The sequence below is a fragment of the Spermophilus citellus genome (assembly GCF_964194105.1).
Source record: "Spermophilus citellus genome assembly, chromosome: 1".
Taxonomy (NCBI): Eukaryota; Metazoa; Chordata; class Mammalia; order Rodentia; family Sciuridae; genus Spermophilus; species Spermophilus citellus.
Genome location: NC_138182.1, coordinates 248929792 through 248946050, shown reverse-complemented (window position 1 = coordinate 248946050; position 16259 = coordinate 248929792). Strand labels below are relative to the sequence as shown.

Genomic DNA, 16259 nt, shown 5'->3' with positions numbered 1-16259 from the left:
AAAAATAAAATAGATAAAGGGCTCCCTTGTATATACATTAAAAAATAGAATATTAAGAAAACCTCAATAATTTCTAAGCAAACAACCACAATTGGGTGTTCCTCGAAAGTTAATCCAATCCTGTATAATTCTTGTGTCGTCGGATCTTGGCTCAGTGGTTCACTTTGTGCTTCCCTGTGAAAAATCTGCACATTGTGTTCAGCTTTGACATATATTCAAAACTGGTGTTAGAATTGTAACTGTTTTGAACTTTTCCATAGGTAAAACCCAATGGGTGGCTATCTTGAATGTTTATAACAGGCATTTAGTTGGGGATTCCCTGACATAAGATTGAATTGAGTTTGCTAAATAAATATTAATGACTTAGCTTCATGCTCAAAATATGTCAGATTTAAGCACAGTACCCATGTTTTCAAATAATTATGCTTTCATATTAATCTTGAGAGAATAAAACATGTTTCAAAAGCTTATTGGGGCTGGGCACAATGAGGAATGCCTGTAATCCCAGGAGGCTGAGGCAGGAGGATCACGAGTTCAAAGCTAGCCTCAGCAGAAAGCAAGGTGCTGAGCAACTCAGCGAGACCCTGTCTCTAAATAAAATTCAAAATAGGGCTGGGGATGTGGCTCAGTGGTCAAGTGCCTCTGAGTTCAATCCCCAGAACCTCTCCCACCTCCTCCCCCACACAAAGTAGTCAAGTAGTGAAAGGCTAATTGATTTTAGTTAATTCTGAGAAGTACTGTTGTGGAGTTTGACACTAGTACCACCCCACTGCTAAGTAGCCCTCCTCCCCAGAGGCTGGAGTCCAAAGAGCAACAGACAACAAGAGAAGCAGAGGATGGAGTTATGTGATTGAAATCCACTCTTATATGCATATAATTTCTAAGCAAAATAATAAATTGGAGCCTGTAAAAGACTAAAATAAACAGTATGTAACCACTAGGAAAAAGTACTAAACGGTAAAGAAACTGACCATATCTTTGGCAAACTAAGAAATAATAAAAGTTGGGCGCTTGGGTTTTTTTGGGTGCAACCTTTTTACTTGAATTTTTTTCTTTAAAAGATGTTAAATAGAAATTTAACATTTATTTAAATACTACTTGAAACTTTACATGAATCACAAATGCATTCTCTTAATTAGGCACAAATCATAAAACTAAATCAAAGCTATAGGTTTACACTTAATTTTTAATTTAAATTTTGCAGATATTTAATATGTTCATAAAACAAGATGATGTGAGTTATATGAAGCAAATATATTTCATGCTGACTTAAAAAAAGTAAAAGGAAAGTTATTCGTTCCTGTAATAAATTTATAATGAGATTTAGGTATAGTTTGATCAGGGCCCTGTCTCAGATTTTATAAGTTCCACCTTTTCTTGTGCCAGGCACCTCCTCACACAGTCTTTCTCAGGGTTGTTAGAAGGCCACAAGTGGAAACTAGCTCCTAGTGCTTCCTTGTTCTGTTGGCCGTGTCGAAGGAGGAGAAGGAGGAGGAGGAGGAGGGTTAAGAAGAGGAGGAGAAGGAGGACTTCAGCAGCAGCAGCAGCAGCAGCAGCAGCAGCAGCAGCTAGTGACCATTACTAAAAGTCCCAGCTTTCCTCTGAGTGGACCATTGACGTTGAAGTGTGGATCATAGTCTGGGTAACACTTCCACCACAGGAAGGGCATCCGGTATTCTAACTGGTTTACAGTCACCTCTCCTCTCATGTGAGAGAGTGCATTCTCTGCAAATCTAAAAGCTTCTCTATATGAAGCAGGTAGGGGAAGAGAACAGATTTTGAGAAGACCTTGTGAATGAGAGGTGCTGATTCATTTGGCTTCTGTTTTTTTCAGTAGTTTTGGGGGAGGGAGCAGTTGAGAAATTATTTTCCTTCCTTCCTTCCTTCCTTCCTTCCTTCCTTCCTTCCTTCCTTCCTTCCTTCCTTCCTTCCTTCCTTCGATGGACAGAATGCCTTTGTTTTATTTGTTTATTTTTATGTAGTGCTGAGGATTGAACCCAGTGCCTCACACATTCCAGGCAAGCGATCTGCCACTGAGCTATAGCCCCAGCCCAAGAAATTATTTTCATTGATCACCTTTTCTCACTACACAAGCTTCTTGCTTCTATGTACCATGTTCCATGCGATCCTCTTGACAATACTAGGATGTAGATATTAACTCACTTAGCAATTTAGCATCAGGGCCATTAACAAATTTGTTTTTCTCTGCTTCACATAGCTAGCAAAAATGCAGAACTCAATCCAAACTTGCCCTGTTTAGAGTCCTTGCTTTTTCTCCTATGTTCTTCAGGTTTTAAACTAGTTCATTTTTCTAAAATAATTTTGGGAGGAAGTTGCTAGAATTATCCTGGGAAGAAAACAGGTGCCTTCTACTCTCATAGATTAGAGGGAAAGCAAACGTGAATGAGTTATGCAAATAGGTATATAATTCAAACCGCATAACTGCTCTGTAGTAAGCTCTGACCAAGTTTAGGACTGTGCATGAGCAAGCTTTTTTAGGAGGTGACACTTGAGTGGGAACCTGAAGGGTGAAGGTAGTTTCAGTAGGCAAAACAACACAGAGAAGGAATTGCAGGCAGAATGAGCAGGGTATGCTCAAGACTGAATGGAGTCTTTTTTTGTTGGACCAGAGAGTGAATGCAGGGCAGTGATGATGTTAGATAGGCATGGTCCTGAAGGTCCTCACCTGGAGTGGAGAATTGATATTCCACAAGACCTCATTCTTCATGCTGTAAATGTTTTGAGAAAATTACTGAGGTGGCATTGTACTATCTATTGCAGTTATTGCTCTAAATATTTATAGTGTTTTCTTAGCACATGTTTTCTTGCCTCAATAAAGCCTTACTTCAGATATAGAATCACTCAGTCTTGAATAGGACATTTTTTAGTCTTCATATGCCATGTGATTCACTTGTAGCAGATTTAAACTTTTTATAGAACCATTTGTAACTGGAACTCAGATATAAAACAGAGAAGCTAAATGTCTATAAATGTTAGTGAATATTCATCAAACGTATATTAAATCAGTTATAGCTGCAAAGTATGCAGAGAAAAGTCCAGACAATTATTTTTTTTGGGGGGGGAAGAACTATGGAAACAATACTTACATAATTAATTTATTGAAGGCATTAGTGTTTGACAATTTGACGTGTTCTGTCTACCATTTGTATCTTAATGAAATTGTGTCTTTAATTTTTCATTATGATTAAAGAACAAGAGAAATTTTATGCTGTTGACTCTTGCATGAGGCAGAATAAAAGAAAAAAATTTTGCTCACTTAAAAAATAATACAAAGCATGCATCAGTCTTACCAATAAAATCAGACTTAGTTCTCTCACATTCAGCCTTGTTGAGAAGATGGCTTACTTATAAGTCCAAGCATTTGAATTATTGTGTAATATTTAAGCACAGAATTTGCTGACTTGGCCTCTTTTCTAAAATAAAACAAACAGGAAAAATTACTTTTGATAACTTTAAAATATTTAAAAATAACTTTTAAAGTTATATAAGTTTTGGAAATAGGAACATATTATTAAGAAACTAGATATTTGTTGGGCAAGCATCTTTACTCATTTACTTTTGTAAAGGGTAACAGGTTGTTTCATTGATGAGAAATAGATGTTTGCTTTTCTGGAATGAGAACTTGGTTCACTTGTCTTTGTGTTGAATGGCTCTGAAGGAGGGCAGGGCAGATATCTGTGTACAGTTTCATTCAGGGTTTGAACTAAAGTATGCTTATTCCTTGCTTGGATACGTGATGTTGCAATAAATTCCTAATGAAATGCTTTACACACCACTTCCCCTTTTCGTTGAGAACCGATGTTCCTTTCCCTATATTTTCAAGTGTAAATAAATACTTTCAACTGTAGGGCACTCTTGACAAGTAAATTATTAGTCACCCTGAAATGCTAATGTTTCTACTCTTTCATGTAGAAGGAAATTGGTGTTTCCATTTTCTTTGGAACCTTGCAGAGAACTTCCATTCTATGGTATCAGTGCAGTGAATTTTAGCTCATATATTGGGATGGTAACAGTGCATCCATCACCTTCTTTATGTAGTGAAATTGAAAAAATCAGAGAACACATATAATTTGGGCATCATTCAAAAAAGGCTTGTGAAGCAGTGTTCTTAAAGACTGTCCCAGAAGGAAGTATCCTATCAAGGATTGTCATTGTAGTGCTCTCAAGTTTTGCTAATTTTTTTTCAAAATTCCATATTGAGTGATAGGTTACTGTTTCTAGGTGGTGGGATTCTGAGGTTGAAAACATCTGGTGTGTCTCTTCAGCTTCAGGGCAATAAATAAAGTGGGAAAGGAACTCTCTTGGCTGCCTTGGTAGTTGAAGTTTCAGAGAAATTTCTTCCTGAGAGTGAGTTTGGAAGGGAGAGGGAGTATGTTACTGGGAGGTAACTCTGCATAGGACTAATAATAATAATATTTTAATAATAGTAGTATTTAGTAAAGCAACTATTATTTATTGACTATTTTGTCAGTTTTATTCCTAACTATATTTTGTGTATTCCTCATGATAACTGTGATTGATAGGAACCCCAGAAGAGAAAACTGAGGCAGAGGGGAGTTAATTTTTTGGCACAAGGTCACATAGTAATGTTAGGTCTGAATTCAAATTCAGACAGTCTGGCTTCTTTCTTTTGTGTGTGTGTGTGGGGGGGGGGGAAGAAGACATGTTCCAAGCTTGATGAAACTTTGAGTGGCTGGCAGTTAAGGTCTTGGTATTCCTGGGATTTGGGAGATAGTTGTGGATTAGATCTTCAATAGCTTTAGCAGACATGTCAAGGATTTAGAAATGTACTCTGTAGAATTCATCTGTATTTCTTGGAAATGATGTTCAGAGTTCACCTTTGTCAGAGTCACCTGGAATACTTTTTAGATATCCCCCTTTTCAGGTTTGTGATCTTCTAAATCAGATTCTCCCTGCCTCAGATTGTGTTCTGATAAAGACCTACAATGCCTGACAGCAACTACATTGTTTGTCTTTTGGCATTTAATTTTCTCAGTAAAAAATATCAGCCATAAAATATATCAAAAACCTTTATTTTCATATATTTCAGATTGTGAAATTGTTAGGTTAAATTCAGAGAGCACAATCCCAAATCGAGTGTGGGTTTATGTTATCTGTACAGCTAGTAGATGGATTAAATTTAAATATAAGGAAAGGAATTTCCTTCTTCCTGGCTGTAGAAGTAAGTACTCTAAGAGTCTGTGTGTGGACATTGATAGCAGAAAGAATAGAAGGAATGCCTTGAGGGAGTAACCATAAGGTGATTTCTTTTATCTTAATGTGGAAATAAAACATTTTTTAATTGATTTTAAAAAATGACAGTGGAATGCATTACAGTTCTTATTATACATATACAGCACAATTTTTCATATCTGGTTGTACATAAAGTATGTTGACACCAATTCGTGTCTTCATACATGTACTTTGGATGATGATGTCTATCACATTCCACCAATAAAACATTTAATGACAGTGAAAGGGCAGGTTGTTATTAGGTTGTGGAAAGTTGTGAAGATTTGAAAAAAACTGGGAAGAAGAAGAAGACTCATAGATGAGTCTATGAGGGATGGGTTCTGAGGCTACTGGGCAAAATTGCTAGTAGCCAGTATTGAGCACCATGTGTCCACATGTCACCAGACCCGCTCATGTCATTGTCCTTTCCAGCATCATTCAGAGCCCAGGTCTAGGAGTACAGAAAGCCAAGCATGACTTGTCTATCCTTTGGAGCTAGTAGGGTTGTGCAGGTGGTCTGCAAGGTAGGGGCTGCACAGAGGAGTGAACCTGTAGTGGAAAGAGCTGTTAGGTATTTGTAGTCACATAAAGAAGGAACTGAAGCCCTGAGGGACCAGTAAAGACACAAAGAGTGAATGATCTGAGATTGTTAGACAGTAGGGATAAGGGAGTGAGTGCTGTTCTCTAGTGATAAGCACTAGTTAGAAAGTGGAATGCAGTCCATTGAGCTTTTCGACAGGGAGCAGTTCTGCCCTAAGTCAAGGTCCAAGGTGTAGCCATGAATTTGGCGAGACATGAATTTGGCGAGATAAAGGTAAGGGAAAAAAGTGCCGTGGAACTATGTGCAGTTTAACTATAGCTTGTCCATAGGATGTAGTGATATAAAAAGCAACAATCTGCCCTAGAAATCCTTAATTTTAGCTAAGTGACACAAAGATTGTAGCTAATAGTGGTGACAAATGAGGGTGCTGTAGTTGGTTGATCTGAATAATTAGAAAATGTTTTTTGAAAATGAACAGGATCATGAACATGAAGGTGAATGTTTTGGTCATTGAATGGCATTAAAATAGCAAACTGAGCTTCTAGGTTTCCTCAGTTCACCTCACAATTTGAGATTACTAGGGGAGAGGCTAGCTGGCAGGGCTAGGAGGACAGTTTCTCTTTTACCCTCTTGCACTGAAGAGCAGGGCAGACAGATTTCTAAGTGCTGGCATGGATGTTCTTCTAGTAAGCTCCAGGGTGTCTGGGGGTACGGTGTGGGGTTCATCTGCTGTCAGGTTTCAGCTGTAGACTTGAGGTGAACAGAGAACATTGAGATCTGTGTTCATAAGCATCTTAGCTAGAGTGGAGGATTGATGCCATTGACTGTCATTTTTTTCTTTTTTTTTGTTAGCTTCTGATATTTGCTTTTTTTCTCATGTAAATTTTAAAACAACTGGGAGAGAAAGAGATGTGGAGATGTAGTTTATTGGAAAGTTTTAGATTTTAGAGAGTAAGGTCAAAGGTATTTTCACAACAGAATGTTAGTTTTGCTTCTTCCTTCAAAACCTTTGGATGCAGTTGAAAAAGCAAGAGCTCAGAATCCAGGAGGTTTTTTTTTTTGTTGTTAAGAATGGCAGAAATTCACTGTGGATCCCACTAGTAAAATTCAGGCACTGGTTTAGCCCTCTGGAAAGGTCTTCATCTTCAAATCCAAGTTCACATCTCTTTTATGTTAAAACTGCCATCTTCCACCAACTCCCGATTGTTGAGGAATTAGATATGAGAACTTGAGTATGGAAGTATGACTAAACTATAAGCACTTTGTAGCATTTTATAAGGAGAAGGATGGTGAAGGAGCAACTGGTGAGTTAAAATACAGGAATGACCTTATGAATGAATTCAATTACAGGAGTAAACACACTACTATTTATACAAAATGCAAGGTCAGGTAAATATTGAACACCTGAAGACTCCTCCAAGCCCGCCTCTGGGTCTACTCATTCTCTGGAGATCTTAGATGCTTTCAGAGGAGGAAGAGGTGAAATAACCATTTTGTTTGAAATTTATTGAGGTGTTAAAAATAATTGGTAGATTCTAGTTTTAAACTTGTGATTTTGAAGACCTCTCACTGTGCTGTGCAGGTAAATATATAAGAAACACCTCTCGACTGACCGACTTTCTCTGACAGAGCCCCTTAATATAATTATAATATAGCACATTCCAGAATTCTGAAAGGTCCTCCTTCCCAGGAATAGGAGTGCAGAGCTTGCTTCAAGGTTTTCTTTCTTCTCAGGCTCAGCTTCTTTGGCATCCACTTGACAATTTCTTTTGCCTGCTTTGTAGTATTAAGTGCAGCATAACACTAACATTGAAAACCACTTAAGCTTTGCACTTTGTACTTTTTGGCCCTGCCTATTGGATCCTCTGGCATCACCATGCATGTCTGCTTCTACTGGATTGCTTTCTTTCGAACCCTGTAAGCTACAAAGTTAAACTGATTAGGATTTTCCAGTTGTGGTAATTTTCCTTCTGGTGTTCTACCAAGAAAATGCTGTAGCACCAGGAGCTGATGAATCATTTTGCAGTGCTTTTTTTTTTTTTTTCTCCTTGTATTTGAAAAAGTAGGTATGGTTATGAACATGGACATTGTCTCTCAATATCATGAGCACAATACTACCATACAATAAAGTCATCAGTGTTACCTTTGGTCTCTGATAAATGTAATATATTTAATTTTTTTAAGCAAATTGAGTTCCCCAGAGACATTGCATTCATGTAAAATTTCGCTAATGTAAATTTTAATTTGCTTGTGCTGGGACTAAAATTCCCGAGCACCTGCTGCTCTGTGTCTGGCATTGTCCTAGGGGCCTTACACTTGTTAAACCATTAAATCATCACAGCAGGTGCAGAAGTCACAGGTATGGATTCTCCCATTTCACTGAAAAGCATTTGAAGCTGAGTATTTTGAAGTAACTTTTCCTATAGCACTCGGCTATGAAGTCTCAAAGTTAGAATCTGACTCCTTTTTTGTGTGACTCAGGCTAAAGCAGGCTGCATAATTGGGGGTAGATAAAGGAACAAATTCAGGCTTCATTTTGTTTTTAGGCATGATTTGAAAAACAAAGCCAACTGCTGTTGGTTGAGATGGAAGGCTGTTGGGAATTAATTCAGCTTACTACTGAGTATAATCTTTGGCAAGGTTCCGGGCTTCTGCCACATAGTACTGCCAGATCAGAAGGGGTGCTCTGATTAGTAATTTCATTTCTATATAATTGTTTACTGTGTAAACAAGTGAACCATGGGAAAAAATTCATATGGGGCCAGAGTGTATATTTCCCTAACTTGTTGGAGGCACTGCTGGCATGGACATTCTATCTGCTTGTTATTGGCATTTAACTCAGAGCCATGATTCCCAAAGCTAGGATCTTGGCTGGGGTCCAGCATCTGCCATTTGTTCCTGCCTTCTCAGTCCCATTACATATTTTCCCAGTAATATTTGCTTATATTTTATACTATTGTGATACCTTCTTAATCTGATCTCTCTTCTCTCTATCCTAAGTACTATCTACTAGAGTAATTTTTTTTTTCAAAATACAATTCTGCCTTACAATCCTGTGTTTCATATTCTGGTTCTTTTGTATAATATTCTTAAATGACAAATTTATAGAGATGGAAAGCTGATGAGTGGTTGCCTGGTGTTAGGGATGTTGGGATGAAAGGGAGTTCAAAGTTCCTCTCAAAGGGTAGCCAGCATGATGCAAATCTTTGAATAGTTCTATATCTAGATTTGTGTGTGATAAAATGACAAAACTACACACAAACTTATCAGTTTCCTGGCTTCAGTGTTCTACTGTAGGTACGTAATGTGTATGTAATAGGGAAAAGTGGATGAAAGATAGAGGAAATCTCTTTGTATAGTTTTTGTAACTTCATGTGAATCTCTGTTAACAAATTAAAAATTAAAAAAAAAAACTTGTTTAAACTGTCAAGTTGGGCTGGGGTTGTAGCTCAGTGGTAGAGAGCTTACCCAGGATATATGAGTCACTGGGTTCAATTCTTAGAACCACATATAAATAAATAAAATAAAGATCATCGACAACTAAAAGAATGTACATTTAAAAAAAAAACTGTCAAATTTCTTTGTCTCTCATATCCACTATTTCATATTCTCTGTTTCTCTTGAATTAATTGTCTGAAGTTGTCTTCTATAAATCTTTTTACTTCAGTATTACTTCATGTTAACATAGTATTTGACTTATTTCAGGTTACCAAAAATTGCTCCTTGAATTGATCATTGAACAATTAAATATGCTTTGATCTCATTACTAATCATCCGTCTTTCCTACTAATTTTTTGGTCTTTCTTGTCTCTGTCTAAACTTTCTCAAGAACTAAGCAGCATGACAGGAATTCGATGGTGGAATCTTGGGGACTTGGGCTTTCGGACTTGCCTGGGATGTTGCCCTACTCATGACCGTTGTCTCAAAACACTAAATCCAGTCGCCTGTTCTAAAAGTCAGGGACTTTTTGAGAACTTCAGACTCGGTGCCATGAAATTAAGATGAGTCAGGAAACCCAGAATAGGAACTGTGTTTCTACTCATTCAAATTTATTGAGAATTTTAGCTCAGTATATGATTTTTCTTTGTATTCTGCAGTTATAATGTTCTGTAAAAATATTTCAGACCTTCTGTATCATTTAAGATTTATTGTTTAGTTTCTTTGTATTTTGATAGGGTTCTATCAATGATTCAAACTGTGATTGTGGAAGTTGTCTACTTCTCCCTGTAATTCTGTTAAGTTTTGCTTCATATAATCTGCAGCTCTGTTATTATTACATAAATATTTACGATTGTTATGCCTTCTTCCTGATAAATTGACCTTTTCTAAAAATGTTGGGGACTGAGCCTAGGGCCTGTAGAGTAAGTCATCATTCTGAATGATCCCTTCATGTCTTTGTCCTCAGCATCTCATGCTTACTGTTTGTACCGTCTGTTATCTTTTTTATTCTTTACTTTCTTTCTGTGACTTTATATTTCACATGGATCCCTTAGAGACAGTTACTATTATTACTTTTTAACATCAGTCTGGCCATCTTGTCCTTTTACACAGTGTGTCTAGTTCCTTAACATTTCATGCCTTTGCTGGTATGGCTAGATCCAGGCTTCATTTACTATTTGCTTTTAATTTGTCCCTTTTGTTTTGTTTTCCCTGTGTTCTTCTTCTTTTATTGCCTTCATTTGGGTTGTATGTTCCAAAACGAGTTTTAAAATTCCAGTTTAATTTATCAATTGCCTTTTCTTTTGTTAAGTAGCAATATATCCTCAACTTCTCTTTTGAGTTGTTTAGGATTTTTATTATGTCAATTCATTTAACATGCAAGGACCCTGCTCCTGTGTATGGCATTTGTCTCCTCTGAAATATAGCCATCATGCTATAATTGTTATATGCCTAACATTCACCTATGCTTTAAATCCTGCAGTGAAGTATTATAAAACTTTATGATAAAGGGAGAACTTTGTTAAGGATATGGCAAGTTCTGCTGTGGACAGATTTTCTCTTATCTGAAAGTTTATTTTGCCTTCATTGATGGGTATGTGGTCTTTTTTCTTTGATCCTGGACTCCAGGATGACAGCTGTTCACCTCTGCTGAAGTCGGAAGTCTTCACTGATGCTTATCATTGTTTCTTTGCATGTAATGTATAATTTCTTTCATAATTTTCCCCCTTATATTTAGTTTTCAGGAATTTGACTGTGCGCCTGGGTATCATTTTCTTTACATTCCTGTTTGGTGCATAGGTTTTGAGTCTCTTCAAACCATACACCTGTCTTTCACCCAACCTAGGAAATTTTCAGTTCCTCTTTCCTACATTATTCTCTCTTCTCAAGTTCTCTACTAGGCCTTCTGAAACAAATTACATAAATGTTTACTCTTTTTCTTGTGCCCCACATTGATGGTCATGTTCATGTTTGTTTTTATCCTTTTCTGATTGGATTTTCCTTTACATACTTAAAGTTTGTGTAACTATTTTAATGTCATTGTGGGCTAATTCCAATACTTGGATTGGAATATTTTCTTCATTTGACTACAGATTACATTTTTCTGTTTGTGCACAGATTGCTTTGACTTTCAATTGTATTGGGTTCACTTTAAATGACATTTTTTAATAAAATCTGTATCAAAAGAATTCAGTTTTTTTCCCCTTAACAGGCAGATGTTTTTGCTGAACTCAAACAGAATTTTGGCTTTTTTTTTGTGGCTGGTGACTGCTCTATTGATTCACTCAAATAACTAGTATTGAATATGTGCTCTATGTCATGCACTAAAATAGGTGACTATGCTACAAGTATAAATAGACAGGCCATAACCTCAAGAGATATGCTGTTGGTTGATTGACATATAAGATTGAACTAATAAGTATGCTAAATTCCTATGCTACATTAGATAAGTTCGTAGAAGCAATGATGTTACTGAGAAAAGCAGTTCTGAAATTGCTAAAATGCAACTTAAAAATTATTTTTGAAACGGTTTAATCCTTGTGAGAATAAAAGGTAGTTTATTTGTTGTATAGAGTGGTGATGAAAGATTGATGAAGAATACCTCTTAAACGTTTTAATTCTTGAATTAAATAGAAGGAATACATGCCTCTCTTTCCTACCTAGGGCATCTAACCCGGGGGGCTTTAGCTCTGAGCCACATACCCAGTCCTTGTGCACTTTTGAGATAGGTTCTTGCTGAATTGCACAGGCTGGCCTCAAACTCATGATCCTTCTGCCTCAGCTTCCCAGGTAGCTGGGATTACAGCTGTGCACCATTATACCTGTCAGTGAAATGCGTTTTGATATGAAAAAAGGATATAAGAAAATCTAAACATACCAAACAAATGTTTATAAGTAACATTTTAGAGATTATGGAAATTAAAAAAAAAGACATATATATGCTAGAAAAAGTATGACTTGGAAGAAAGAAATTTCAAAACCGTTAACAGAAAGATCCATTTAAAACTCTGCAAGTATGTATTAAAAATCTGTAAGCTCCCTATGTCACTGACAAATGAGGTTTTCAGGATCTTGTCTGGTCATAATTTTATTTTAATTGGTGTAAATGAATGTATAACATTGGGTTTGTTATGCTTTTGTAAGAGCATGTCTGCTTTCACAATAACTTAAAACTTTCTTTTCCTATTTTAACAGTGTATCCTACTCAGTACATGTGTCTGAAGATTACCCAGGTATGCTTTCCTTTTTTTTTTTGTTACAAATATTCATGTTCTAACTCCTTGGAATGTTTTTTTCCCCCTTCTGGAGATATAAATATAAATATAGTGAGTGGTGAAGTGTTGACAGAGGAAGTCTTAAAAGATATAGAAATCTGTTGATTACTTGTGAAGTACATGTGTTAATCTGAGACATAGTTCAGAGTCAAAACAATTTACCATTAAAAAGCACTTATATGAGTTCATGTGATATCTTCAGCCTGCATCAATACATCATTACAATTAAAGATTATCTGAACTGGTGTAGTCATTAGTTTTTGACATTATTTGGCTTTTCATAATATACAAATACAGGTAATACTTATTTGTTCTTTCTCTTTCCCTCCCTCTCTCCCAACTACTTAAAATTATTTTTCTATGCTCTCCATATGTTTTAAACATAATATTATAAAAAACTATTTTACAATAATACAATGGGGATTGTTCATTATTAAGGGCATGCCTATTTTTAGAGAGTAATATAGAAAGCATACTTGGCATGCTTTACTGGATGAGCAAAATCAAATATTTGTAAAGAAAAATATTGTTGGTAGATGGACATGAAGTCATTGTACTTATTATGATATTATATGTTTTGGATCCTGAATTCTTGTAAGTTATCCTTGGAAAATAAAAGACCTACTTCTTACTGTAAAAACTGTATTTATTGTGCTTCTCATCTGGGCTTCTTGGAGAGATGTTAACAATGAGAGGGGCAAAAGTTTAAATCAAGGTGCTAGAAGTAATGCCACAAATCAAAGCCTAATTTGAAGATGTTAAGTGAATTATTCTGTGGTATTAGATATAAAGAAGATGTATTTAGTACCAGGTGTACCAAATGCTTAGCGCCCTCTTGTGGCCAAGAGGTATTAATTGGGTTTTTCCTGCACTTCACAGAAGCGTTTGGAAATATTAATATGTAAAAATTGAAATTTTAAAACAAAGTTTTTGTTATTATTTGTGCCGTTTTTTCCACTGAAATTTACTTCCTGGAACAAGTTTGTAGTGAATTTCAAATATGATTTCCCCAAAGAGGAGGAGTATACATAAATAAACACTGTATTTGATCTACTTGATCAAAAAGTTGGTTTAGGTAGGCTGCAGTAAAACACAAGGAGGGATGAAAGAGATTAGAGCATTGGGTTTTAAGTACTGGGGCAGAATAGTGAATTGGTTGTTGTGTCTAGTATACCAAAACACACTGTACACAGCCCAGCTTACCAAAATATTTCCACATAATTTCAGGGGATTCTAAATGCCTGCCTGTGTGAAAGGCCAAACAGGGGCAGTCATAATCTTCAAACTTGAAGAAATGTGCTGAGAGATTAAATAATATTTCCCAAGGAAATAAAATTTGATGGCTAAAAAAAGTCTACAATTCAGTTTTGATTCCTGTTGCTTCTTAGGAAGAAGCAGTATTAGCATTTTTATGGTGATTTCTTCAAAGTGAAAGTTAATATGATAACATTTCCATCATTACTCAATTTTAATCCATGTGTATATTTACAAAGAGTTGTTATATAAAATTATGTTTGCTCTTTGTTTCCAACATTCATACCTGTATGTTTATTTATTTATTTTTCTTCTTCCTTTCTGTCATTGGTTAGACGTTCCAGAATAAGTTTTAATAATGAATGGGGTGCCTGGGACGAGTGTAGGAACTTTAGATTGGGAAAAGGGAAGAGAGAAGAAGGGAAGGGAGTAGGAAAGATGGTGGAATGAGACGGACATCATTACATGTTTGTACATGTATGATTGCACGAATGGTGTGGCCCTACTTTATGTACAACCAGAGAAGTGAAAAATTGTGCTCCATTTGTGTACAATGATTCAAAGAGCATTCTCCTGTCATGTACAACTGATTAGAACAAATAAATAAGTAAAAAAAAAATTAATAATAGGTATGAACATTGGCAGCTTTGTACCTTTTCTCAAAATTAACATGTTTCCAATTGCTTTCACAAAATCAAGTATCATTCCTTTTCTCATTTGTCACTTTTTGTTTAAAAACTTAGGGAATAGTAAATATTCATTAACTTCTTAGTAGGAAACTATTGGAGTATTGTATATTTTCTCCTTTAAAAATAAGGTGACATGTTACTTTCCAGGTGTCTAAATGGTGATCTATAAAAATTATGTGTGTTGTTGTCATATACTTGGGCATGATAGACTTTTGGTTCCTGATGGAAGTAAACTGTTACACTTGGAGCAAGCAAGCCTGTCCAAGATGTGTATCATTATAGTGATAGTTCCAGGGCAATTCTCTACCACGACTGTTCTGTTTTTCTCTTTCTTAGACATCTTTTAACTTGTGTTCTTCTTTAAAGTCACTATGTTGCTTAAATGGCCATGTTTTAAAAAAAGTAAACAGTATTTGATTTGGAGTTGTTAAAAAACAAAAAATCTTGTGTGTCTGTGTGGTTATTTCTCCTTTCTTACTTTTTTTTTTTTGGTCGGGGGGAGAGGGATGACAGGGATTGAAACAGGGGCATTTGGCCACTGAGCCACATCCCCAGTGTCCCCCCCACCCTGCCCTTAAATATTTATATTTTAGTTGTAGTTTTGACATAATACCTTTATTCCATTCATTCATTTTTATGTGGTGCTGAGAATTGAACCCAGGGCCTTTCATGTGGGAGTAGAGCGCTCTTGTTGTGTTTTATTTAGAGACAAGGTCTCACTCATTGAGTTGCTTCACGCCTCGCCATTGCTGAGGCTGGCTTTGAACTCCTGTCTTGGGATTACAGGCATGCGCCACCACGCCCAACTCCTTTCCTATTTCTGTTGTTTTTATTTGTTCTTGTCCTCCTCCACCACTGGTTTGTCTTCCAAAACATTTGTCTGTTTAAATTTCTTTTTAAATAATCAGCTCTTTTTTAGTTGGTTTTTAAGCACTAGTGTGGTAATCTCAACATTACTTTTATTAATACCTTCAGATAATGCTCCTTAGGATTTTTGTTCCTCTACTTTTTTGTGATTATATATTTTAGTGATTAGATCATCATCTAAGCTTGGTATTATGAGCTTTTCTTTGCTCTGTGTAAATGTATCAGCATTATTCCTTTTTTAAAAAAATATTTATTTAGTTGTAGATGAGCACACAGTATATTTATTTTTATTTTTATGTGGTGCTGGGGATTGAACCCAGTACCTCACACATGCAAGTTAAGCACTTTACCATTGAGATACAGCCCCAGCCCCAGCGTTATTCTTTAGAATAAGAATTAAGTCACCTTAGCTTATGTCCCTAGGGGTGGATTTATCATTTTACAATTTTGCTCTGCTAGTTAGCCTTTGCCATCTATTGACACTTATTTCATAGTTGGTGAAAATTACAATTCCATTTTATTGAGTCAGGCACACACAATGGCATGAATGTAAATAGAGCAGCTTTCTGTCTTGTATTTTTTTTTTTTTTGTGGATTTTATAGAGGAGATCTTTTTGGGGGGTAGTGGAATAAAGAGCAGATGTACGTTGTTATATAAGTCACAGGTTGGCTCTGCTATAGTAAAAGAGCGGAAGTCTTACTACTCATCTGTTCCCACCTTTAATTAGGAGGCTTACCTACTGATGAGAGTGAATTCTCTCACCTCTTCTATATTCCTCTCTAGGATCTAGAGGAGTGAGGAGACAGTTTCTGGGTTCTCTGGTTCTTGTAAATCCCAAAGTCTTGGCTTAGGTCACATATTTGAACATTGAAATAGCTTTGTGTATAAATCATTTAAAAATTAGAATCCTATAAGTCTCTTATCAAGTTAGAAACTCTAAA

General features: G+C 36.1%; 1 protein-coding gene across 4 annotated transcripts in view; it reads left to right on the top strand.

Moving 5' to 3' along the window:
* The window catches only part of PARP8 (poly(ADP-ribose) polymerase family member 8), a 177247-nt gene that overhangs the window by 92443 nt on the left and 68545 nt on the right, over nucleotides 1-16259 (top strand). For 3 of the 4 annotated variants that reach the window (XM_081280686.1, XM_081280685.1, XM_081280684.1), the window contains exon 4: nucleotides 12428-12465. The exons of the other annotated variant lie outside the window; for it this stretch is intronic. In XM_081280686.1, coding sequence (XP_081136812.1) covers nucleotides 12428-12465 — 38 coding nt within the window. The remainder of the gene's footprint in view (nucleotides 1-12427; nucleotides 12466-16259) is intronic. 4 annotated transcript variants of the gene reach the window in all.